This window comes from Marmota monax, unplaced genomic scaffold (assembly GCF_021218885.2).
Source record: "Marmota monax isolate L192 unplaced genomic scaffold, Marmota_monax_Labrador192_F-V1.1 WCK01_AAM20220418_F8-fsc00043, whole genome shotgun sequence".
Classification (NCBI taxonomy): domain Eukaryota; kingdom Metazoa; phylum Chordata; class Mammalia; order Rodentia; family Sciuridae; genus Marmota; species Marmota monax.
In genome coordinates this window covers 13898369-13926178 of record NW_026691982.1, presented here as the reverse complement: position 1 = coordinate 13926178, position 27810 = coordinate 13898369, and the positions used below count along the sequence as shown (strand labels likewise).

Below are 27810 nucleotides of genomic sequence, written 5' to 3'. Positions count from 1 at the left end.
GCAGGAAAAGTGCAAGTTCAAAGCCAGCCTCAACAACTTAGTGAGATTCTGAGCAACTTAGGGAGAAGCTGTCTCCAAAACAAAAATGGGCCAGGAATGTGGCTCAGTAGGTAAGCACCCCTGGTTTAATCCCCGGTACCTACCCTCACTCCTCACCAAAAAAAAAAAAAAAAATCTACTTATATTCCTCCCAGAAGCAGGAAAAAAACAGATGTCAAACACACAATTACAACAACAATAAAAATAACTGCAGCTAAATTAGCAAGACAATAAAAAGTAGAAAAAGGGAGGTAGGGAGAGAGTATAAACCAGGGACATGAATACTTCAATGGATATAAACACAGTCTAGTTCATGATAATTACAACCTTTTCTAAAATCCTAAAATACACAGTCCTTTTCAAATATTAATTATCAGGACTAATATTATTTTTCTAATTTATCTCAGTAGCATTAACTACTTACTTAAATGCAGGTCTTAGTCATACAACAATGTAGGAAAAAAATGATAGTCTCTGGTATCTTACCTATTGCTTTCTTCTTGTTAACTGCGTTGTCTGCCTTGTGTCGTTTCTGTTACAGAAAGAAACAAATGATTCTTAGATTCAAAAGTTCTAAATGAAAAACTGAAATAACAAACAATAAGGGCAGAACCAGGTGCAGTGGTGCATGTCTGTAATTCCAGGTACTTAGGAGGCTAAGGCAGGATCCCAATTTCAAGATCAGCTTTGGTTGCCAAGCTGGCAGGACATATTTGTAATCCCAGCAACTCAGGAGGCTGAAGCAGGAGGATCACAAGTCCCAGTTCAGCCTCAGCAACTTAGAGAGACCCTAAGCAATTTAATGAGACTTTGTCTCAAAATAAACAATAAAAAGGGTTGGGGATGTGGCTCAGAAGTAGAACACTTGCCTAGCATGTATGAGGCCCTGGGTTTAATGCTCCAAAGGACAAAAAGAAGAGCAAAGTAAGAGGTTTGGAACTGGAGTCAAAGAAATTAACTGCCCCCAGAAACTAATAATTCTAATGCTATAAAAGTCAGCTTAATTATTTTGTGATCTAGTATCATTTGCTAAATTTAGATGTGGTCTATTCTGGTATAAATGATGATGTTTTGGTTCTTAACAGTCAACAAGCTCCTTACTTTTCATTTGTTTGCAAACAGACTAGAAGAACAATTCAATAAAATAAACCCAACAACAGACAGCTGGTTTCAATCTCAATTTACATTAATTGATTTACCTATTCCTCAAAAGATGTACATGTGTCTAGGAGACCAAGTGTGTGCATGTGAGCATGTGAGGAAGAGAGAGGGAGACAGAGAAAGAAAAGAAGAAAGAGTGAGAACAGAAACATGGCTATAGCCAAGGAACTTGGAGATGCCACAGGTTAAAAGTGTGAGAAGAAATATTCTTGTAAAATTCCCTCAGGTGTATCAAACATAATGCTGCTTTCCTGAACAGCACTATAACGTTTTCTTTGCTATCCAAATTAACAAGCTTTAAAGCAGGAGTTAAGAAACAATAGTGATAAACATCAAAAGCGGTCTAGAAACTGCTCCAGGATCACTTTGTGTATCTAAGACATTGAGTACAAGTTATCTCCCCAAAAAATACTATCACCAGTCTAAAGGCTGGTTAAACTATTGCCTAATTCCCTGTATCGGACATATCATCTAAAGCAGCACATACATTATCAGTTGTAATCCAAAAAGCAAACACTTACAAAATCTTCTACAATCTCTTTGATGCCGGCAATTGTTAAAATAATGATAAATGGCACCAGGGTGGTATATCTTCCTGTTGGAGATACATCTGGAATTTGCTGTAAAAGACCACAAAAGGGAAGTTAGCACATTAAAATCCTCCATGATAAAAGAAAATATGGCACTTACAGCTCACTCTTTCACAGTGCCACTCCATTTCTGTTACACACACACACACACAAAAAAAAGATTGCTTTATTTTTAAAACTAGCTATGCATTTTGGATATTTTTTTAAAATTTTACTCAATTGCTAATGTGTTTAAAACACAAGAGTTAAAAATATATCCCCTCAAGAACCATTTTTTCCATGCCTCTTTTACTAACTCAATTATCCTTAAGGCAATACCAAAAGAAGTCTCTCCTTCTACAAAAATCACATTTGTTGATAACATCAATGATTAGATTAGGGAAACAAACTATAGGCAACTATTGTAACACTTTTTCAAGTTAAGGAACCTGTTATCAAAATCTCCTTTTTGCATGTAATTAAGTATGCAAATTTTAAGTACTTTTTAAAAGGCATTACCTGCAATAAGGCAATGAAGAGGAAGAAGGCATTAGCAGCTCTTCTAATCTGCTCATACAAGAATCGAGGTAGAAATGTCAACACGCTGTACTTGGCTGTACTGTAAATGCAAAGAAAAATCCTACCATTAGTTACACATGAAAAGCCTTTTAAAAAAAAGAACAAAACAAAAAGTTTTTAAAACTTTACAACCAGTTTGTAAAAACATAATGTTTCAAAACTTGGCTTAAACCAATCAGTTCAAACGAATCCCCCTCTTGTAGTAACCAATCACCCCCAACTTGTTCCTGCCAATGAATGTGCTAATCATGTTTTAGAGTTGTTGTTTGATTTTCCTGCGGTGTGTGATGATTTGCTAAGAGATGCTATGATGTATGTGAAGTCCCTACCTTCCCCAAAGAGTGTATAAAACTGCTGCAAACCCTGGGCTCAGGGCCTCTCAGCGTCACCAGTTGCTGTGTGTGCACGCGGACCGAGCTAGCTCGCAATAAACACCTCTTTGCTGCTTACAAAAAAAAAAAAAAAACTCAGGACAAGGAAGTTGCAGTGTGGACCTTCTCCTACAGACCTATATTTTATAGAAGGAGACACCTGATCAGAAAATCTCCCAAGGTGATCTTTGTGTTCAAACTTTGATACATACATGCTTGTTTAGTTTTCACATAGTATAAGCAGAGACATCTGCCCCCCCTCATCTAGAAGCCATGAGCCACGTTAGGTACACACATGTACCTAACAGTTTAACGTGTCTGTCTGGATACACACCACTGATATTGTGTGCTGCAACCACACCTAAACAAATTCCATTCCTTCTATGCACCCATTAGTTGTCCACCTTTGCTCACATTTTGCTTCAGTTGAGCCATCCTCTCCCTTCCACCTTACAAGCCTCTCCATGGTTAAAAAGTCTTTCCCATCTTATCCTCCCATGTCTTATATACTCCTTAAATATGACCAAAGTCATAATGACTATTTATTCTTCAAGCCCGCAATATGGTGTTTATCCATTTGTCATGTAAAGTCTGCTTTGATTCATAAGGTACACCTCTGCATCCTCGGGTTCTGAATCCATGGATTCAACCAACCACAGATTGAAAATATCCAAAATAAAGAAAGTTACATCTGTACAGAACATGCCATTTTTCCTTGTCATTGTTCCCTAAATATTATAGTATAACAATTATTTACATAGCATTTTCATTGTATTAGATATTATAAGTCATCTAGAAATGATTTAAAGTATAAGGGAAAATGTTATGTAGGTTCAATGCAAATACTATGCCATGTTATATGAAGGACTTAGACATCCACAGATATTGGTATCTGAGGGGGACCCTGAAAGCAATCCTCCACAGATACTGAGAAATGGCTATATCTATTTCTCTAGCTCCAGAACAGATTATGGAAACAGTAAGAATGTTCACTTCATCTCAATATGTTCCTGACACAGAGCACAATACGGTCTAATAAACAATGAAATAAACCAAAGTTATAAACGGAGACCCTAAGAGGTAAAATAAACCATAAGTATATAAACTACCTACAGGTTTATTCAAGTACCTACTTAAAAATTAAAAGAAAGAGAGTCAAGTACTTATTTGATGCCTAGATCACTGTCTAAAAGCATGACTCTGAGCCCATCCTTAATTGAAATACATTCTAGCAAGATTATCTAGCAGGTTCCAAATGCACAACAAATTAGAAGCATCAAAAGAGAAGGACAAAGGGCTCAGGAGACAGCATATACCAGGGGCACGTGTACTATTATTAATACCTGACATCAACTGGTCCCAGAAAGACAAAATAAAACCAAAGCTGACATCTCAAGAAACACAAACGCCTGAGGCCATATAATGTATCAAGAAATGGCCTCCTGTCACATTTAATGCCACCACCTCAGAGAAGATCTTCCCATGATACAACTGCCTGGCATTTCACGATTCACAGTGATCACAGTTGTCCTTAAAAAAAAAAAAAAATCATTGTTGGCCTTCTGCCTAGGTGCTCGAGATGTATGATAAAATATATGAAGATCATTTTCAAAATAATTCAAACTTTAAAAATCTGACCCTTAAAGAGATATCACTTTATTAGCTATAAGTGCTTACATGGATGGAGTCCCTCTTCCCAACAGTATACTTGGATGTTACTGAAAAATTCTGCCAGACAGAATAAACTAGCTAACATTATGCACATCAAAGAGTAGAGAAAACATGCTAAACATGAGAGAGCTCACAGTACAGGAAGTCTTCTTAACTAACACTTAGAGGACAAAGTCAAATGGAACACCCTCCATTCTTGATGGCCATTCTGACCATTGAAATAAAGCAACTCACATCAGCAGGAAAGGAAGCAGGAAACTTTACACACTCTTAGATAAGACAACAGAAAGTGTTTTGCAAGATAGTTTGAATACAACACTTGAACTTGAGACTCCATTTGCACAGTACATACACACACACACACACACACACAAACATGTGCACCTATATGCACACATACAGTTGGCACATGGCTCCTTCTAGGTGTGAACATTTTCCTCTTTAGTCAAAGGCTCAGCATGCTTAAGAGACCCACATGTCTCTGAACATTATGAAGGTGGAGAGCTGGTGAGGAAGGAGAGACAGGAAAACAAAAGTAGGGAAGGGAAGTACACACTTACTTTCACTCTACTAGAAGTACAAAATGTTTTCATCTGAGATAGAAACATCATGATCAATAATTGAGAGAAGGGCTGGGGCTGTAGCTCAGTGGCAGAGTGCTTGCCTAGCATGTGTGAGGCACTGGGTTCACTCCTTAGCACTGCATAAAAATAAACAAATAACATAAAGGCGTTCTGTCCATCTATAACTACAAAAAATATTTATAATATTTTTAAAAATTAAAAAGTATAGATATAATTGAGAAAACTCATGCAAGAGAGGGTTACTGTGTAGCATTAAAATAAAATAATTACCCAAATATACATTTGTCCCTCAGTATACAGAGGGGGGTTGGTTCTAGGAACCTCTGCAGACACCATGAAGCAGCTCCCCAGCAAGGACAAGGCTGAAGGTGCAAGGACCCCAGTTTTAGTACTGAGAGTTTAGAGCAGTTCCTGGAGAGGTAAAAATTTCCTGTTTGAATTCAGTACAGCAGTTGAATCTTACACTACAAGATCTTACACTGTAAGAGATAATAAGGTGGAAAATGTAACAAGATGGGAGTGTTAAACTGCAGAATGAAGGCGCTGCCTACCAGGCTGGTTTGTTCACCCTGATGAATCATTAATAAGTCACCCCAAAAAACATTCCCACCCATGCACAAGTCAGCCTCCTCACTCCTGCACAGCTATTCACAGCAAGGAACACACGGCTACATGTGAGGGCGACGCATTGGGCAAGTGATAGGGCCTGGAAATTGGGGAGAAATGACCCTGTGGAAATAGAACACTTCCTGTGGTTTACTCAGTTTCCCCCTAAATGTCTGTTAGACCACCAGGTGACAGGAAGAATGGTGGTACTCATCACAAATCCATTAACCCATCTATTTACCCATCCATCCATCCATCCATCCATCCCACAGATTTTTTTTTTTTTTGCTTTGGAGGAGAGGCATGCTGGGGCTGCACCCAAGACTTCAACATACTAGGCAAGTGCTGTTCCACTGAGCTGCACTCTAGGCCCCCATTCAGCAGATATATGCTGAGCCCCAAATGTGCACTAAGCACTGTGTTGGACTCTGAGATGCTACAGGGAACTGAGTAGTCAAAAATCACACCCTAGTAAGACTGCATCAGGAATGAGAAGGTTGATTCTTTTAAATGAATAAAGCACAGGAGAGGATAGAGAGCAATAAGTAGCATGGAATGAAGCACAGCTTGGATTAAAATATAGCTGGGGGCCAGGGTGCACTTTCAATACCCTGATCAGGGAGTTTCACTGAGAAAGTGTCCTGGAGCTAAACCCTGAGGGAGGCAAAGAAGCAGGAATGATCCACATGGTTGCAGGGAAGAGCTTGCAGAGGGAGGGAACAGCAAGTACCCAAATGCTTAGAAGGGAGAGTTCCCATGTTCCTCCTGTTGGAGGGCTGGGCCAATTTAGGTGAACACATGTGGAAGAGCATGAAGACCACTGGAATTGAAGAGACAAGGACAACACAAAGGTCCTAGTAGCTCATGTCCACATGCAGCCTTTTTACCTCCAGGCACAGTAAGCCTCTGGAAGGTTCTAAGGAGAGGACTAGATTTAGCAATTACATCAATTCTGCAAACCCCTCCCATGAGGTCTTGCTCATCAGTGCTGGATCATTTATGTCTATGTTGCACATGCTCCTCCTGGCAACTCTCAGGATTTGGCAAGTATGGGAAACAACTGATTAGAAAATAGGGCCTGGCAAAAATATGTGTCTGGGCCTACCCGACTTCACAAATCACAAAGAACTGCAGGAGTCTGAACTCCAGAATGCAGCAGAAAGCAAGAACCACCCATAATCCTGGAGTCTGATTTTCCAGCAATGAGAAAAACTGAAGTTGTTGTTGTCAACAACAAGTAGAGGCAAATCTAGATTTTAGTAACTGCTCAAAGTGTAAGTTCCCCTTAATACAAGCATTCAGGAACACAGAACTAAACTGGCTTAATACTTATCTTCAAAATGTGAATAGTAAATCCACATCAGCATGTGAATTCAGCCAGAAGCCACCCCCCCCCATTCTCCTGTGCTACATGCAGAAGAACACTTCTTGTATCTGCCCAAAAGACAGGAAATATTCAATATTTGCTGAAAGAGCAAAATGACCCTTTTAAGCCTCTCCACAGATGCTGACTTCATGTTCTGGAAGGCCTGCATTCTTCCCAGGTCCCTGTAAGATACCATTCTTCTTCTCCTCTCAAATATTCACTCTACAAGGAATTTTGAATTGCTGCAAGTTGAAGATAAGAAGATTTACATTAAATATCCTAAGAAGGTTGCTCATTTCTTTATAAATAGCTTAATTCATTTAGCCCTTAGAAGTGCATTAAACCAAAACCACAATTGAGAAGGAGAGCAAGACCGCTAAAAGCAAAGGTCCTCCTCTGTGTTCCTCTGCCGCATCTAAGAATGACAATGTCACCTGCACCTCTGGGAGTCACCCAAGAGGACATCTCAGTGGACAGAAAAGTCCATGGTCTTCCCCATCTAGCACTGACTCCTTTGGCAAACATCCCTCCCAAATCATATTTTGTAAATCTCTTCAAATATACGAATTCCCACCAATAAACAGGGTCCATCAATGTTAGAATGTTAGAATATGATCACCATTCCAGAAATTTTCACATGATTTAATTAAACTCCTGACATCTCATCAGTTATAAATAAAACGGCAATAAATTCACTTGAGAACATTAAGATTTTATTTTCCAACTTTTTTTTTTGTTGTTGTTGTTGTTCAAGTAACCAGAAAACTGTGGGCTTTTTTTTCCCCACATTTTTTACTGGTGATTGTAGCTGTACACAATAATGGGATCTGTTGTTACATACATGTACACAATCTAGCAATATACTTTGGCCAAAGCAACTCCCCAGCACCTTCTTCCTCCCTCCTGTTATATTCCTATTTCTTAGTTCACAGTAGGACACAATGCCAGCTACTGCCTTATCTCATAGTCTGTTTCCAGAATGTACTAATTAAACCAGGGCCAGTACTATAAACTCTGTAAATTTTTATAGCTCTTTAATACAGCTCACATAGGCTCCATTAGTCTATTCATTATAAAACACATCCATTGAGAAAAAGGGGGTTTATTACTGATTAATTATCTTATAATGCATCTTTGATCATAAGATCCTAAAGCAGAGATTACCCCTCTAATTCCTGTTACATAGTGTGAGTGCCCTGTTGCAATTGATTTCCTAATCTGTTCTATTACTCAATGCATTAATCAAGAAACAACTCTGGATGTGAAATGCTTTACCTCAACACTTCTGTAGAAATATGAGCTCAGAAGAAGATAACATCTTGATCACTGAGAATTCTGCCAGGCAAATAGAGTGTGGATAAGTCTTGGATAACCAATTCTAAATGCGAGACGTTGGCTATTTATAGCTAATATCTTTAAATGTGACAGCACTGAAAAGTGGGTTTTACTCAAATGCTTTACAAGAAAAATGAGAACTTTATGATATAAAATTGAATAGAAATGAGTCATGAGATTTACTTTATTTTGCTCTGCAGGTTCAGAGGATCATTACAAATGAGGATCGTTTTCAATAAGGAATCTATTTTCAAAAAAAAGAAACAACATATATTTGTTATAAAAATATCTGGCTAAAGGTCAACAAGGACAAGGGTCATCCCAGTTCAGGCTCAATTTTGCCCATGTCTCAGAAAAAGAGCAAACAGACCAAGGGATCGAATCCTAACAAATTGAGCATCCCTAACAGGAAGACCCAAATTCAGAAATGCTGCAAAATCTGAAACTTTTTGAGCATCAACATAACCCTCAAAAAGTTTTGGATTTTGGAGGATTTTGGATTTCAGATTTTTGGATCAGGGATAAACAACCGATAAAGTTAATGCAAATATTCCAAAATCAAAAAAACTTTGAAATTGGAAACAACTCCATCTCAAGCATTTGAATAAGGGATACTCAACCTGAACCATGATATACTGCATTTAATTACATAACCTTTGGCCCTTCATTCAAAACTTTAATATATTCTTTCCAAGAAGAGAGAGGTACATCCTACCAGAAAGAATGGTTTCAGGATGTCATAGGTGCTGACACGCTACCAATCAGATAAGGTGGGACAGAACTCTGAAACTGGTTATCGAAGCAGAAGTGCTTTCACCTCTTGCTAGGGCTCCATACCTCTCTGCTCCCAGTCAGGAAGGTTGAGCAGCACTAGTTATGAGGAGGGGAACTAGTGACCCAGAACTGGCACTTCCCAAGCATATAGGGTTAAGGGACTGCAACACAGAACAAATCCTGATGGAAAAGCAAGAAAGGGGTGCACACAAGTTGGAGGAGAGCAGGAGGGAAGGAGACTGGCACATAGTGATATCCAGTATGGAAAGCACAAATGTTTACTTGAGGGCTAGGCAGAAAGCAAGATCTGTGAGTCCTCCATGTTTCAAGGAGTCAAACAAGTTTATAAAGATGGCAAAATCTGAGGTAAGCTGTTATTTATTTTTCTGAATTTCACACATAATAATCAAATTTCATTCAAACGTATATAGTTCTAATTGAAGTGTTCCTGTTAGTTTATCATGCAAATATAGGAAAATGCATAGGAAAACCCATAGCTCAAAATTTAATAAAGCAAAAATATCCGTGTAATCATCTAGCTGAAAGTCAACATAGAAACATGAGGCAACTAAGTCTTTACGTGTGGGATTCTGATGGCATAAAGGTCCAGCTAGCCTAAGATTCACGGTTGCAAAATGACACACATTTACTACTTCTGGCCACTGGGACACCAGAAAATAGCACAAAGGAAAGTAAGAACATATAGCCACAGTTTTAAAAGCTGGAAATGAAATTATCAGCAAGAGATTTTTTTTATTTCTAAAATAGACTCCTTTCTGCTTTTTGCCAAAAAAATTGAGCATGCCTCCTAGATGCTGTCTCAGTGTGGGCTGCAACAGGAGAGGAGCTCACAGAGGGGCTGTAGCTTGAAAAGGAGCCACAGTCTGAGCATCAGGAAGAACAAGCTCTACCTTCACAACTGTTTTCTGAGAAGATATGCTGATCCACTTTAAAAGAGGAATTCAGTTCTAACAAGAGCATCATTGTATTAGTTCAGGGTCCTCCAGAGACATAGAACCAATAGGAACTGTTCATATATGTACACACACACACACACACACACACACATTTCATATATACACACACATATATATTCTATATAGGGATGATATATAGATTATTTGTATGTGTGTATATGTGTCTATAAGAGAAACACACAAAGAGGTTTAGTATAAAGAATTGGCTCACACAGTTAAAAAGCATGATAAGTCCTAACACCTACAGGATGAACTAGCAAGCCATAGACCTAGAAGACTCAACTGTACAGCTCTAGTCCAAAGGCTAACAGGCTCAAAATGCAGAAGAACCAAAGTTTCAGTTGAAGTGTGAAGACAGGAAAAACACCAGCACTCCAGTTTGAAGGCTAATGGGTAGGAGGAATTCTCTCTTACTTGGTGAAGGATCAGCCTTTTTTGTTCTGCTCAGACTTTGGGCAAAAGGTGATTTGCCTTACTATGTCTACCATTTCTTAATTTTTTTTAATATTTATTTTTTAGTTATAGGTGGACACAATATCTTTATTTTTATTTGGTGCTCATGCATGGTAGGCAAGCGCTCTGCCTCTGAGCCACAACCCCAGCCCCACTATGTCTACGATTTCATATGTTAATCTCATTCAGAATTATTATCAGAGAAACAAAGAAAAATGTTTGACCAGATATCTGGAAACCCCATGATTCAGGTTAACCCATGAATTAGCCACCTCAAGGCTGAAGGTATGACTCACAGGTAGGGAGTGGATAGCTCAGAGGTAGGGGGTGTGGCTCCAAGGTAGAGCTAGCATGTGCTAGGCCGTGGGTTCCATCCCTAGTACCACAAAAATAAATAAATAGGTAGGGCTGGGGATATAGCCCAGCCTATACTCTGGGGATATAGAGTACTTGCTTCGCATGCAGGCCCTAGGTTTGTTTCCCACACCACAAAAATAAATACATAAAATCTTAAAAATAAAATTAACCACCATAGTCACATATCAGGCAGGACAGAGGGGCCAATCTCAGTGTGCTGAGGGTAAGGGATAAGTATGGGGGCTGGGGGGCTCAGACTACAGAGCTGAGGAGACCCTCAAACTGGAGACAAGATAGATAGAGTCTCAGGCAAGGACAGAAAGCGTAAGGGAAGTATTTAAAATCTACACATAGGGAGCTGACCCAGGAGATCAGGGGAGAGTCTGGAGAAACTACATGGGACAAACTAGAAAGGGCTAAAAGCAAAAGACTAATAAAAGAAGCTCAGCGGCTCTCCCACAGGTCCCCTTCTGCTGGCTGCAGGGAAACTCACCCGCCAGGCTGCTCACCCAGGGAGTGGGGTGTTCCCAAGGGCAAATGCACAAACCCATGGAGGACAGAAAACAGCTCTCTACATGCCCATGTGTATGAGTCCTTCCTCTGGAATACTTTTAAAAATGCTAATATCCTCAGTTATAAGGCGATGACACATCACATAAAACAAGCGCAAGACACTACTTCTTAAAAGAAACAATAACAGAGCTACTGGGAATTTGAAGCATTCTCGCCTAACTAAAAGAAGGCAATAAAAGGGATGGGAAATATAGGTGAGAAAAACTCACAGAAAGTAAAACAAAACAAAAAAAGCTAAAAATTAAAAGAGACTTAACAATACCGATGTGAGAATCAACATCAAACCATTAAATGTTCCTACAAAAAACAAAGAGAGGGATTAAAAAGTTACACAGAAAGAGTTCAAAGTGGTTGCCTTTGGAGAACAGGACCAGGATGGGAGAGGCGGGGCTACAGATTGTTGATTTCTAACAATAAGCCCTTCTAAATACTTGAAATTTTAACTACCAACATGAGTTATTTTAATAATAATTTAATGTTATAAATAAAAATTACTATCCAAATATAACTATTAAGGGACAGTCTGTTCTTTTAGCTAATTTTAGGAGCGGTCACACATAAGGAACTGTTTATTAGAACATGAAATATAGGCTAAATACCCAATTTGTTCTTCCACTACTTCCCACCACAAAAACATCTTGTAACTACCATATCTGATGTTACTCCCCACAATCACTTTCTTTGTACAGAAACAACTGAGTCCCAGGTTGTGGATAAAAGGAGGCGAAGTTCTAATTTGCCCCGTAAGAGTCTAATAAGAAGCAACGTTAGTACAGCACTCAGGGTACATAATTTTAATGAATTCCTTTGAGATTTTCCTTTGAGATGAGCAATATGGCTTTCAGCACAGGAGTCTTTGCCCTATAACTCAACCCACAGGGAAATTGAGAGCAGAGATCTTGCCCTTTAAATGGAAATCACTGTATTCTGAAGAGTAGTCGCTTTTATTAAGTTCTCTGGCTTCCTTTTATCCTTCGCCAAATTCCTAGAACTTCTCTTTCTTCCTTTCTTCAAACCACATCCTTCGCCTCTTTTGAGCCAACAGCCCAAGGGGTCATCTTCTCTAGCAAGCTTTTCCCTATTTATGTCTGCCAGAAGTGTACATCCATTTCAACTTTACGTGTGTGTGACAGAAAGGAAGGCAGAATCAGAGAATCAGACAGACTGCAAAAGAAAGTTTTGAGCTCTAATCTGATCACATCAAATATTTGTTCTCTTTAACTCTCTCAAACTCACTGCACACCCCAGATCAGCAGCACAGTGCCCTCTGCTGGCCAGCCAGAATAGCAGCGCCTTCTTCGAAGTGAACAACATTGGAGCCTCAGGTATCAGAGCCAGGACAAGGTCTTCAGTAATTATTTAATACAAATCCTCAGAGAACTGGTGCTTATTTATTTATATATTTATTTCATTAATATATAAATATTCATCCCAATGAAATCTAACATGCACAGAATTTGGTGCTTTATTGCACTTGTTTCTTGTATATTCACTCGTGGTCATTTCATATGAAAACAAAGTACTATAGATGATATGGAGAAATTCTAAAATGTTTTTTGATCTTTTAATTTACTACTCTCTATATGTGTGTGTGGGTGTGTGTGTGGGTGTATGTATGTATGTATATGTGTGTGTGTGTGTGTGTGTGTGTGTATCCAAAGTTATATTGAGATTTGAGGGTACTGGATGTAATTTGCTTAAAATATGCATAAAATTTGAAAATCTGGCCTTGAGAAAAATATAGAATTACAAAAGCAAAATTAGGCACAAAAGTGAGTGTTTATTTAGAATGAAAAAAATCACAACATAAGACAAATTCATGAAGCTGAAAAATACCACATTGCAAACCCCAGAAAACAATATTTTATAAACTATAATACTTCCCCCCACAACACACACACAAGCATTTTTCACTTTTATTTGCTTAAGTAGCTTCTTAAATGACAATTTTGTAAAGTTTTTATTGAAAAAAATAGAAAATTCATTCTTTCCTCTAGCTATGATTGATAGATTATTTTTCACTGATCTTTTGGTAAAGTTTCTTTCAGCTCCACAACTTGTCAATAAAAATATCATTTAAATGTTTATGAAAGCTGTCAAATTCAGAGAAATGTCTCTTAAATTTCTTTCATAAATGAAACATAAAATATGGAAGGTTTTTTTGCAGACTAGCTTCTGGTCCCATACATTTCAACACTGTTTCTCTAATACGACTCACATACTTTCAGTGTAAGATGCCACACTGATGTTCTGAGATTTCTAGCAATGCTACTATACCTTTGAATCACATTTCTAGGCAAGGTTTGGTGGGCAGGAGGAGCACTGCTGCTGCTTACTCTTGGGACATTTAATGATGTACTTGTTCACAAAAGAGCACACTACATAAAACATCCCTACATCCAAATTAAATCTTATATCCAACTCAACTTTTCCTTACTCAAATCTCCAAATTACTCCACTCCCAAGTCCCCTAACAGGACCAGAAAGTTGATAGAAGGTGAGTCTACAGAGACAACATGCTTACCCAATCCAGGTTCAACTCTATTAATCTGAAGAAAAACAATTGGCCATTGCTACGATTTGACTGTGTCCCCCCAAATTTCATGTGCTAGAAATTTGATCCCTAAAGCAACAGTGTTGAGATATGGACAATTAAGAGGTGATTATGCCATGAGAGCTCTGTCCTCATGGATAGACTACTGTAGTAAGCGATGCCTTCCACCATGTTATCACACAGCAAGAAAGTCCTCATAGATGTAGCCCCTCCATCCTGGACTTCCCAGTCTCCAGAACCACAAGTCAAAGAAATCTCTATTCATTACAAATTACCCAGCCTGTAGTATTTTATTATAGCCACATAAATTACACTGAGACGGCCATGTAAACTTACTACATCATCCCTCCTAAGACCTTGGAATGGCAGATATCCTGAATTCAAGCTTCATCAGTTTGAAACAGATTTGCTTCTGTGGAATATATGCAGAATCTAATTTTAAAAACCCACAGTGATATACACATGGTTATTTTAATATCAACCTATATGCCCTCCCATTCTTTTTTCCAAACTTGCATAATCTTACACAGACTTACATACGTATTTGCCAGTATTCCATAAACATGAGACAGTATGCCATTTTCTGAATTTAGCTTATTTACTCAACAATAGTACAAAAAAATCCTTACAAGTCAATGATATAGTTCTAATTCATTTTTTCAAATATTTATTTATTTATGTATGTATCTTTTTAGTTTTAGGTGGATACATTAGTTTGTTTTTATATGGTGCCGAGGATCGAACCCAGTGCCTCATGCATGCTAGGCAAGCACTCTACCACTGAGCCACCACCCCAGCCCCTCTAATTCATTCTTTTAACAGCTGTTATACATAATATTTGGCCATTTATTCAGCCATTCTTCCATCAAGAGCATTTATTTATTTCCTTATCACAATAAACATCCATGAGCATCTTTCCTTGAACACTGGTTAAGTATTAAAAATCACACTTCATTCTTCTTTCCTAAGTTTCCACCTAAAGTCTTTTTCTCTTCCAAGAGAATCATTTTAATAGATAGTAGATAACTTCCCAAAAGGATTTTTAAACTTACCATTTCTACCAGCAATGAGTAAGAACATTCTTTATTATCCAAATCCCTGCAAGCCATTGATGTTAATGATCGGTACTTATGTCAGTCATTGATGTTAATGACCAGTCTTATGTCAAATAATGCATCACTGTTACATTAACATGTTTTCTTGGACATATTGTCATGCACATGGGACATATGGCTTTGCTGCAATATCGCCTTCTAGCACACTGTACACATTTTCCCACTGCTTTTTTTTTAATCAATATCAAGAACTCTTGGCATTGTCTATTAATTCTATTTTGCATTAAGAAGTCTTCGAACACGTATTTTATAATGGTACTTTCGACATACAGAGAGGTATTGGACAATGTAAATATTCAAAAAAAAAACAAACTTAAAGCACCTTCATTTAGTATTACAAAATTCTCTCCCATCCCTCAATTACATATATAAACTCCAAGATTTACAGATATTTTTGATATTGGCTTTTAATCTCTGCTAAAAGATTTTCACATATATTATAGGATGAAGTCCATTTTTATCTTCATCCTGACAGATAGCTACAATGTTTAATAAACAATTACTCATTCCACTTAACTGAGTTAATATATTAGCATGTATTTAGTTCCATGGATAGCTTTGTCAATTTCTATCCAAAAAAAAATGTTCTTAGAAGCTTTATATTTCTTCTGATTCTTGGTATGGTAGCACCTCTCTCTCTATATATATATATATTATTCTTTTCCAAAATTTTCATGTAGATATATACATTATTTGTTTATAGGTTTGTATCTATGATAACTTTTGCATGTTGTATTATGTATAAGTGTGTGTGCATGTGTGTGTATATTTTAGCCCAAGTTCTCCCCAGAAAACTAAGACCACAAATAAAAAGGAATACCAAAGGAAGAGATTAGTTCCTAAACCTAAAAAAAGCTATTTCAGATTCAGACATGATCACTTGATGAAATAATACAGAAAAAGTGGTTCCATCCTAAGTTCCTCTAAAGAGTCTTTTGAAATTATACACTACATGGTTTATACTAATGTATAAATTCTGAGATGAAGATCTGGTTTGTGAACTGTGAAGTCATCATTATTGGAATTACTCCTGCAATTCTTCTAGAATGTTTTATATTATTATTAATAATACTAATTACTACTAATGCTTTGAAAACATAATATATTTTGGGGGGGTTGACATTATAAGACATCTTAATGTAGTGTCAAAGTGGCTGTGGTAATACTTAAAACAAAAAGTCATTGGGGCTGGAGGTACAGCACAGTGGTACTGCTTGTCTAACCTGCTCAAGAACCTGAGGTCCATTCCCAGCAAAGGGGAGGCAGGCGAGGGACAGAGGCATTCAAACAAAACTGATCAACAATACTTTTACACCATTTTTGGTCAATTTTTCAATATTCTAGATTTTCCAATGAAACATAAACAGTGTTGTCATAAATAAGAAATTCCTTGCTGATTAAAAGCCAGTTAGAATATAACTGCTGCAAAAAAAATATTTTTTGAAAGCAAACAACTCAAAATATATGTCAATTAGACAAATGACCAGACATTCTAGATAGAATTTTTTTTTTAAATGTCCTCAATGATATTCCTTTCTTTCTCCTAATTGTTCTGGCTAGAGTTTCAAGGACAATGTTGGATAAAAGTGGTGAAAGAAGGCATCCTTGTCTTGTTCCAGTTGCTTTCAATTTTTCTCCATTTAGAATGATGTTGGCCTGAGGCTTAGCATATATAGCTTTTACAGTGTTGAGCTATGTTCCTATTATCCCTAGTTTTTCTAGTGTTTTCAACATAAAGAGGTGCTGTATTTTATCAAATGCTTTTTCTGCACCTATTGAAATAATCATATGATTCTTTTCTTTAAATATACTGATTTTGAACCAACCTTCATCCCTGGGATGAACCCCACTTGATCATGGTGCACTATCTTTTTAATGTTTTTGCATATGATTTGCCAGAATTTTATTGAGAATTTTTGTGTCCTATGTTCATCAGGGATATTGGTCTGAAGTTTCATTTCCTTGTGTTTTTTTTTCTTTTTTTTGGACAGGGGGTGGGGGGGTATCAGGGTGATACTAGTTTCATAGAATGAGTTTGGAAGGGTTCCCTTCTTTTCTATTTCATGGAATAATTTGAGGAGTATGGGTGTTAATTCTTCTTTGAAGGTCTGGTAGAACTCAGCTGAGAATCTGCCTGGTCCTGGGCTTTTCTTAGTTGGTAGGTTTTTGATGGTGCCTTCTATTTCTCAGCTTAAATCAAATATATATATTACCTGATTCAGTTCAGGTAAGTCATGTGGAAAAGAAGAACACAAACTATCCCTATTTGCAACAACATGATTCTATTTTTACAGGACCCCAAAAACTCCACCAGAAAACTTCTAGAACTCATAAATGAATTCAGCAAAGTAGCAGGATATAAAATTAACACCCAACAATCAATTGTATTCCTATACATCAGTGATTAATCTACTGAAAGAGAAATCAGGGAGATTTTCAAGATGGCAGAATAGAGGAGGCTGAGTTCCTGGCTGCTCCCTGGTGTGAAACCCAGAAAGCAGACAGGCAGCTTCTCTACAAGGTGGATGAACCAAAGAAGGGGAGAACTTTACTGGAATTTAAAACTGGACATTCAAAGCAGACCAGGGACATAGGAGGTTGGATATAATAAAATAAGGAAAAACTCCCCAGCAGCACAGCCTCTGCCTTGGCAGGGGCAGAAGTCCCAGCCAGAGAGGTCCTTCCATGAGCATAGTAAAGGGATAAAGGAATTAAAGAAACTCACATTTTGGAAGGCCCAAGGCATGTCTGGGTACAGAGCATTTAGAGACCAAGGACATTGCCCAACAAATCTGAAGGACATGCTGAACGATATTCATGTACAGCAAAAGAAGCCACCAACTCTATAGGCACCAGGCGGAGGACAAAGGAAGGAACCATTTTGCAGTTGTGGCACAGGGGCCGCAACTGAAGAAGCTGATCCCTGGCAAACCCGAGTTTGACTCAAAATAAAGGTCCAGTAAACATACACTGCATGACAAAGTGTGCTCAAGTGACCAGGAGAAAATCAAACGCTGAGAGAGGTTAACACAGAGGACAACTGGTCATTGAAATCCACCCAACTCTACCTCTCCCCCTCCAATCCAACTGCATGCAGGACCAGCCTGGAGAGGCTCATCTGGCCAGGAACTCAGAAGGGTGGGGCAGGAGAGACTGGAGTCTGAACCCAAGACCAGGAAACATGGGGTCTGCGGTGATGTAGGGGACTAACCACATGAGTGGAACCCAGGGGAGATTCCTGGGGTACAGTCTTCCAGTGTGGACCAGCAAGTACTGGGTGCTGAAGGTACAGCACTTTAAAATCTCTAACCCAACTGGCATTCAGCAAAGAGCCTGGAACCCACCTAAGCCTCCAGGAATTGGCCTACAGGATTCTCTCTCTCATTCCAGCAATCCAAAGGGTGGAGCATCATGCTCCAGATGACGCCACTTAAAAATGCTAAGAAGAGAAGCTGAGAATATTTTTAATTCCAACAAAAAGAATTCTTTAACTTTTCATCAAGATTTTTCTGGTTTTTTTTTTAATTCTTTTACTCTGTTTAATTGTGATCTTGATACATGGACATTTAAACATTTTCATATTTTTTTCTCATTTCTAGCATTTTTGAAGCCAGTTTCTTTTCACGGATTAGTTTTTTGTGAACTAGGATGTTTGATTTGCATATTTTACTTTATTTTTTATTTTTTTGATTTTTACTTTATATATATATATATTTTTTTTTCTCCTACCTACCTGTTTCCCTTGATTCTCCCTTTTCTTCCATTAACAGCCAATCTCTATTTTTTTCTTTCATTCTTCCTTTAATCTTTTACTTCTGTCTTCTCTCCTCCTCCCTCATAATCATCACATCCAATATCATTTGTTTTTACCTGTCCACCATGTGAAACTGTAAACCCTTTGGCAAACTTACTGTCTTTATTGTAGACAATAACTGATCATATCACTTCTGCTTATTGTGATAATTAAAATTGTACACATCATAGTAGAAACTATTTGGTTTAAAGCTGTATATTGCTTGCATTGGTTGTTGTTATTATTTGTCTCCCCCTAAACAAGTACCAGAAACCTTCAGGGACACTAGAAGTCCACAGGGTAGAAACTCTACTGCCTCGGATCCATACTGTTAGATGGGTAGACACACAGATAACATGAAAAAGCAAAGGAACAATCACCCCAAACCAAGATACTCCAATAACAACATCCATCAACACCATAGTGGAAGAAATTCAGAGAAGGAGTTTAGAGTATGCATAGTTAAACTGATCAGCAAAGTAAAGGACAGTATAGGAATGAAATCAGAGAAAAAAATACAGGAAGTGAAAGATCACTTCAGTAAAGAGGCAGAGATTCTGAAAAAAAAAAAAAAAAAAACAAGCAGAAATCCTTGAAATGAAAGAAACAATAAACCAAATTAAAAATTCAATAGAAAGCATCACCAACAAACTAGACCACTTGGAAGACAGAACCTCAGGCAATGAAGACAAAATATATACTCTTGAAAATAGAGTTGACCACAGAGAGAAGATGTTTAAAAACCATGAACAGAACTTCCAAGATTTATGGGATAACATAGAAAGACCAAATTTAAGATTTATTAGGATAGATGAAGGTGTGGAGATATAAACCAATGTAATACAAAATATTCAATGACATAATATCAGAAAATTTCCCAAATCTAAAGAATGAAATGGAAAATCAAATACAAGAGGCTTACAGGACTCCAAATGTACAAAATTACAACAGACCCACATCAAGGCACATTATAATGAAAATGTCTGGCATACACAATAAGGATAGAATTTTAAAGCCTGCAAGAGAAAAATATCAGATCATGTATAGATATCAGTTTATTTCTCAGTCCAGACCCTCAAAGCTAGGAAGTCCCAGAATAACATACACCAAGCTCTGAAAGAAAATTGATGCCAACCAAGAATCCTCTATCCAGCAAAATTAAGCTTCAAATTTGAAGACGAAATCAAAACCTTCCATTATAAACAAAAGTTAAAAGAATTCACAATGAGAAAGCTTACACTACAGAACATTCTCAACAAAATATCCCATGAAGATGAAATGAAAAAAAAAAAAGTGAAAACCAGCAAAGGGAGGAACTACACTAAAGGAATAGCCAATCAAAGGACAAACTAAGTCAAATTAAAAATTAGAAATAAACTCAATATAAATCATATCTCAACAGTAACATTGAATGTTAATGGCCGAAACTCAGAAATCGAAAGACATAGATTGGCAGATTGGATTAAAAACAAGACCCAAACCTGACATAAGATGACAATCTAGAGGGAGGCTGAATTCCTTGTCACTCTGTGACTTGGGATTCAAGCAGAGCAAATACCGCCACCACCACCATCTCAGGGCATGGCTACTTCAGTCTGGGGACACCGGCCAGGGCCTGGAGATATATTGTTGAGGTACCTGAAGGTCTAGTTGCACCTGAGGTCCTTCTGCTGGTTGTGCTAGTGGCCACCATCTGGCTACCTCTTTGCAGGGTTGCTCCTTTGTGTGAACGCATCCCTGGTGGTCTCTTTGCAAGGTGAACCGGCATTGATATCTTGGGACTGCAGCAAGGGGAGAGCCTGGGGAAGCTGAAGCCCAGGTCCATCAGCTTGTAGCTGGGTTTGCGTGGGCCAGCCTGGGTCTGGCAATCCTATAGAAAGCCAGAGACTGGGAGCAGTTCCCTGAGGGGAGCTACAAGTAGGAGAAAACTGGGCTCTCTCCAGCTCAGTGAGTCCTAAAATACACAGGGACACAAGGGGCAGGCTACAACAGGTGGGAAGACTGAAAGAGGGTGTGGGGGCATCTTGCTATCAACTCGCCCACCCAACGGGTCTAGCACCCACCAAACTGGAGCTACCATCAAACCTTAGAGAAACCCACCTATTGGTGGAAAAGGGAAGTTGACAAAATTTTTGAAATCCAACAGAAGCAATCATTCAATTTTCCATTGAGAGTTTCCTTTTTGTTTTGTTGTTTTGTTTTGCCTTCTCTCACACATTTCTACTATCTTTGAATCTAAATATTTTTCATACATCACTTTATTGAGGAATGGGATGTCTGAATAGTGCATTACAGTTTTGTTGTGTATTTTCATATTTTTAAATCTGCATATATTTTTTTCTCTCACCTATCTGCCTCCCTGGATTCTCTCTTTTTTTTTTATTAGTTACACATGACAATACAATGATCTTGACATATCATACATTTGAATCAAATGGGGTATAATTTCTCATTTTTCTGAAGAATCAAATTGGTTATATAGACACACATATATATATATATATATATATATATATATATATATATATATATATATATATATATATATACAGCAATACTAGTATCTATTACTCAGTTGGTAGAGTGCTTGCCTCACATGCACATGGCCCTGGGATCAATCCCCAGCACCACAAAAAAAAAAAAAAAGTGGTTCTGGATTCTCTTTCTCGTTTCTCTCATAGTAACAGCCAACCTCTATTAATTCCTCCCTTGCTATATTTTACTATAACATTTTACCTCTATCTTCTCTCCTTCTCCTTCATAAACATCATATCTCATATTATTTCTATTCCCTCATTGTCCATCATTTGAAACAGTAAACCCCTTTAGCAAACTTACTATTTATATTGTAGACAATAATCAAACACATCATTTCTGTTTATTCCAACAAAACTGTAGATGTCTTAATAGGAGCTATTTGGTTTAAAGGTGTATTTTGTTTGCATTGGGTCCTGTTGATATTGATCTTCCTCTTAGAGGTACAGTACTGTAAACCTTTAGGGACACTATATAAACAACATGTAAAAACAAGGGAACAAAGCACCTCAAATAAACCAAGATCTTGCAACAAAAGAATCCACAGACAACACAGTAGAAGAAATGTCAGAGAAGGAGTTTAGAAGATACATGGTTAGGCTGATCTTCAAAATAAAGGATGGTATCAAAGAGAAAATACAGGAAGTGAAAGATCACTTCAGTAAAGAGACAGAGATTATAAAAAGGAAATCCTCAAAATGAAGGAAACAATAAACCAAAATAAAAATACAATGAAAAGTATCACCAACAGTCTAGACTACACTTAGAAGACAGAACGTCAGGCAATGAAGACAAAATATATACTCTTGAAAATAAAATCCACACACAGAGAAGATGGTAAGAAACCATGAACAGAACTTCCAAAAAATATGGTATAACATAAAAAGACCAAATTTAAGTTTTATTGGGATAGATGAAGGCATGGAGATATAAACCAAAGGAATGCACAATCTTTTCAATGACATAATATCAGAAAATTTCCCAAATATAAAGAATGAAATGGAAAATCACCTACAAGAGGCTTACAGGACCTCAAATATACAAAATTATAATAGACCCACACCATGGCATATTATAATGAGAGTAACTAACTTACAGAATAAGAATAGAAGAATAGAATTTTAAAGGCTACGAGAGAAAAAAGTCAAATTAAATATAGGGGGGAACCAATTTGAATTTCAGCTGATTTTTCAACCCAGGCCTTTAATGCCAAGAGGTCCTGGAATAACACATATTAAGTGCTAAAAGAAAATGGATGCCAATTAAAGATTTTATATCCAGCAAAATTAAGCTTCAGATTTGAAGACAAAACTCATCAACCAAAAGACATAGACTGGCAGATGGAGTTAAAAAAAAAAAAAGACCAAGAATATGCTATCTTCAAGATACCTCCTAGGAAAAGACATCCACAGACTGACGACAAAAGGTTGGGAAAAAACATATCACTCACATGGACTGCATAAACAAGCAGAATTTCCATCTTCATATCAGACAAAGTGAACCTCAAACCAAAATTAGTTTAACTTCAAATAAAATTAGTGAACTTCAAACAAAAAAATGGATAAAGAAATATATTTCATACTACTTAAGGAAATCAGACATCAATAAAACATAACAATCATATATATTTGTCCCAAAAAATGGAGTATCTACACACATTAAACAAGCCCTTCTTGATTTCAAGAATCAAATAGGCCACAACAAAATAATACTGGGTGACTTTAACACACCTCTCTTACCACGGGATAGATCTTCCAAACAAAAACTAAGCAAAGAAACTATAGAACTAAATGATACAATCGATAATTTAGACTTAACAGACAAAATTAGAATATTTCATCCATCAATAAGTGAATACACTTTCTTCTCAGCAACACACAGATCCTCCTCTAAAACAGACCATATCTTATGCCACAAAACAACTCTTAGCAAATACAAAAAACAGAGATAATACCCTACATTCTATCAGATTATAAAGAAATAAAATTAAAAATCAATGACAGAATAAAAAGTAAAAGTTACTCTAACATCTGAGACTAAATAATACACTATTGAATGATGAATGGATAGCATAAGAAATCAGAGAGGAAATTAAAAAATACTTAGAGGTAAATGAGACTAGTGATAAAACATATAAAAATCTCTGGGACACTATGAAGGCAGTGCTAACAGGATAATTCACTGCATTGAGCTAATTCATTAAAAGAATAAAAGTCAACGAGTAAATGACCTAACATTACATCACAAAGCCCTAAAAACAGAACATATCAACACCAAAAGCAGTAGAAGACAGGAAATAATTAAGCTGAAATCAATAAAATTGAAACAAAAAAATCCAAAATTTGACAAAACAAAACAAAAAATTGGTTCTTTTCAAAATAAATTAAATTGATAAACCCTTAGCCACACTAACAAAAAGAATGTGAGAGAAAACTCAAATTACTACAATTCTATGATGAAAAAGAAAATATCACACAATGGACACTACTGAAAATACACAAGATAATCAGAAACTATTTTGAAAATGTATACTTCAATAAAATAGAAAATCTTGAAAATATCAACAAATTGCTACAGACATATGAACTACCCAAACTGAAGGACAAACACAATTTAAACACATCAATTTCAAGCAATGAAATAAAAGGTACCATTAAAAGCCTACCAACTAAGAAAAGCCCAGGACCAGATTCTCAGCTGAGTTCTACAAGACCTTCAAAGAAAAATTAACACCCATACCCCTCAAATTATTCCATGAAATAGAAAAGGAGGGAGCTCATTCTATGAAGCTAGTATCACTCTGATACCCAAAAAAAGACACATCAAGGAAATAAAACTTCAGATCAATATCCTTGATGAACATAGACACAAAAATTCTCAATAAAATTCTGTCAAATCACATACAAAAACATATATAAAAGACAGTGCACAATGATCAAGAAGGGTTCATCCAAGGATGAAAGGGTGGTTCAACATATAGAATTCAATAATTTATCACATAATTTACCACATCGATAAGACTTAAAAACAAGAATCATATGATTAACTCAATAGATGCAGAAAAAGCATTTGACAAAATACTGCATTTCTTCATGTTCAAATCAATGGAAAAACTAGGGATAACAGGAAGATAGCTCAACATTGTAAAAGCTATATATGCTAAACTCAAGGCCAACATCATTCTAAATAGAGAAAAATTGAAAGCATTCCCTCTAATAATTAGAACAAGACAAGGATGCCTCTTTCACAAACATTTATTCAACATTGTCCTTGAAATTCTAGCCAGAGAATTTGATTGTATGTCCTCCTCTGAGAAGTGTCTGTTCAGGTCCTTGGCCCATTTGTTGATTGGGTTGTTTGTTCTCTTATTGTCTAATTTTTTGAGTTCTTTGTATACTCTGGATATTAGGGCTCTATCTGAAGTGTGAGGAGTAAAGATTTGTTCCCAGGATGTAGGCTCCCTATTTACCTTTCTTATTGTTTCTTTTGCTGAGAAAAAACTTTTTAGTTTGAGTAAGTCCCATTTGTTGATTCTAGTTATTAACTTTTGTGCTATGGGTGTCCTATTGAGGAATTTGGAGCCCGACCCCACAGTATGTAGATCGTAGCCAACTTTTTCTTCTATCAGACAGCGTGTCTCTGATTTGATATTAAGCTCCTTGATCCATTTTGAATTAACTTTTGTGCATGGCGAGAGAAAGGGATTCAGTTTCATTTTGTTGCATATGGATTTCCAGTTTTCCCAGCACCATTTGTTGAAGATGCTATCCTTCCTCCATTGCATGCTTTTAGCCCCTTTATCAAATATAAGATAGTTGTAGTTTTGTGGATTGGTTTCTGTGTCCTCTATTCTGTACCATTGGTCCACCCGCCTGTTTTGGTACCAGTACCATGCTGTTTTTGTTACTATTGCTCTGTAGTATAGTTTGAAGTCTGGTATCGCTATACCGCCTGATTCACACTTCCTGCTTAGCATTGTTTTTGCTATTCTGGGTCTTTTATTTTTCCATATGAATTTCATGATTACTTTCTCTATTTCTACAAGAAATGCCGTTGGGATTTTGATTGGCATTGCATTAAACCTATAGAGAACTTTTGGTAATATCGCCATTTTGATGATGTTAGTTCTGCCTATCCATGAACAGGGTATATTTTTCCATCTTCTAAGATCTTCTTCTATTTCTCTCTTTAGGGTTCTGTAGTTTTCATTGTACAAGTCTTTCACCTCTTTTGTTAGGTTGATTCCCAAGTATTTTACTTTTTTTGAAGATATTGTGAATGGAGTGGTTGTCCTCATTTCCATTTCAGAGGATTTGTCGCTGATATACAGGAATGCCTTTGATTTATGCGTGTTGATTTTATATCCTGCCACTTTGCTGAATTCATTTATTAGCTCTAATAGTTTCTTTGTAGACCCTTTTGGGTCTGCTAGGTATAGAATCATGTCATCAGCAAATAGTGATAATTTAAGTTCTTCTTTTCCTATTTTGATGCCTTTAATTTCTTTCGTCTGTCTAATTGCTCTGGCCAGTGTTTCGAGAACTATGTTGAAGAGAAGTGGAGAGAGAGGGCATCCCTGTCTTGTTGAAGATTTTAGAGGGAATGCCTTCAGTTTTTCTCCATTCAGAATGATGCTAGCCTGAGGCTTAGCATAGATTGCTTTTACAATATTGAGGTATGTTCCTGTTATCCCTAGTTTTTCTAGAGTTTTGAACATAAAGGGATGCTGTACTTTGTCGAATGCTTTTTCCACATCTATCGAGATGATCATATGGTTCTTATTTTTAAGTCTATTGATGTGGTGAATAACATTTATTGATTTCCGTATATTGAACCAGCCTTGCATCCCAGGGATGAATCCTACTTGATCATGGTGCACAATTTTTTTGATATGTTTTTGTATCCGATTCGCCAGAATTTTATTGAGGATTTTTGCATCTAGGTTCATTAGAGATATTGGTCTGTAGTTTTCTTTCTTTGAAGTGTCTTTGTCTGGTTTAGGTATCAGGGTGATGTTGGCCTCGTAGAATGAATTTGGAAGTTCTCCCTCTTTTTCTATTTCCTGAAGTAGCTTGAAAACTATTGGTATTAGTTCCTCTTTAAAGGTTTTGTAAAACTCTGCTGTATACCCATCCGGTCCTGGGCTTTTCTTAGTTGGTAGTCTTTTTATGGTTTCTTCTATTTCCTCAATTGATATTGGTCTGTTTAGGTTGTCTATATCTTCCTGACTCAATCTGGGCAGATCATATGACTTAAGAAATTTATCTATGCCTTCACTATCTTCTAATTTATTGGAGTATAAGGATTCAAAATAATTTTTTATTATCTTCTGTATTTCTGAAGTGTCTGTTGTGATATTGCCTTTTTCATCCCGTATGCTAGTAATTTGAGTTCTCTCTCTTCTTCTCTTTGCTAGCATGGCTAAGGGTCTGTCGATTTTGTTTATTTTTTCCAAGAACCAACTTTTAGTTTTGTCAATTTTTTCAATTGTTTCTTTTGTTTCGATTTCATTAATTTCAGCTCTGATTTTAATTATTTCTTGCCTTCTACTTCTTTTGCTGTTGTTTTGCTCTTCTTTTTCTAGGATTTTGAGATGAAGCATGAGATCATTTATTTGTTGGTTTTTTCTTTTTTTAAGGAATGAACTCCACGCAATGAATTTTCCTCTTAGAACTGCTTTCAATGTGTCCCATAGACTCCGATATGTTGTGTCTGTGTTTTCATTTATCTCTAAGAATTTTTTAATTTCCTCCTTGATGTCTTCTATAACCCATTGATCATTCAGTAACCTATTGTTCATTCTCCAAGTGATGTATGCTTTTTCCTTCCTTCTTTTATCATTGATTTTCAGTTTCATTCCATTATGATCAGATAAGATGCATGGTATTATCTCTACTCCTTTATACTGTCTAAGAGTTGCCCTGTGACATAATATGTGATCTATTCTTGAGAAGGATCCATGTGCTGCTGAGAAAAAAGTGTAACTGCTTGATGTTGGGTAGTATATTCTATATATGTCAATTAAGTCTAGGTTATTAATTGTGTTATTGAGTTCTATAGTTTCCTTATTCAACTTTTGTTTGGAAGATCTGTCCAGTGGTGAGAGAGGTGTGTTGAAGTCTCCCATGATTATTGTATGGTGGTCTATTAGACTCTTGAACTTGAGAAGAGTTTGTTTGATGAACATAGCTGCACCATTGTTCGGGGCATATATATTTATGATTGTTATGTCTTGTTGGTGTATGGTTCCCTTGAGCAGTATGTAGTGTCCCTCTTTATCCCTTTTGATTAACTTGGGCTTGAAATCTATTTTATTTGATATGAGTATGGACACACCTGCTTGTTTCCGAAGTCCATATGAGTGATATGATTTTTCCCAACCTTTCACCTTCAGCTTA

The 27810-nt window shown here is 36.9% G+C and overlaps 1 protein-coding gene across 2 annotated transcripts in view; it reads right to left on the bottom strand.

Moving 5' to 3' along the window:
- Atp8a2 (ATPase phospholipid transporting 8A2) overlaps window positions 1-27810 on the bottom strand; it is a 638978-nt gene that overhangs the window by 465737 nt on the left and 145431 nt on the right. For both annotated transcript variants that reach the window (XM_058580786.1, XM_046448077.2), the window contains exons 3-5: window positions 2289-2388; window positions 1722-1820; window positions 526-571 (exon numbers count right to left, since the gene is read on the bottom strand). In XM_058580786.1, the coding sequence (XP_058436769.1) occupies window positions 526-571; window positions 1722-1820; window positions 2289-2388 (245 nt within the window). The remainder of the gene's footprint in view (window positions 1-525; window positions 572-1721; window positions 1821-2288; window positions 2389-27810) is intronic.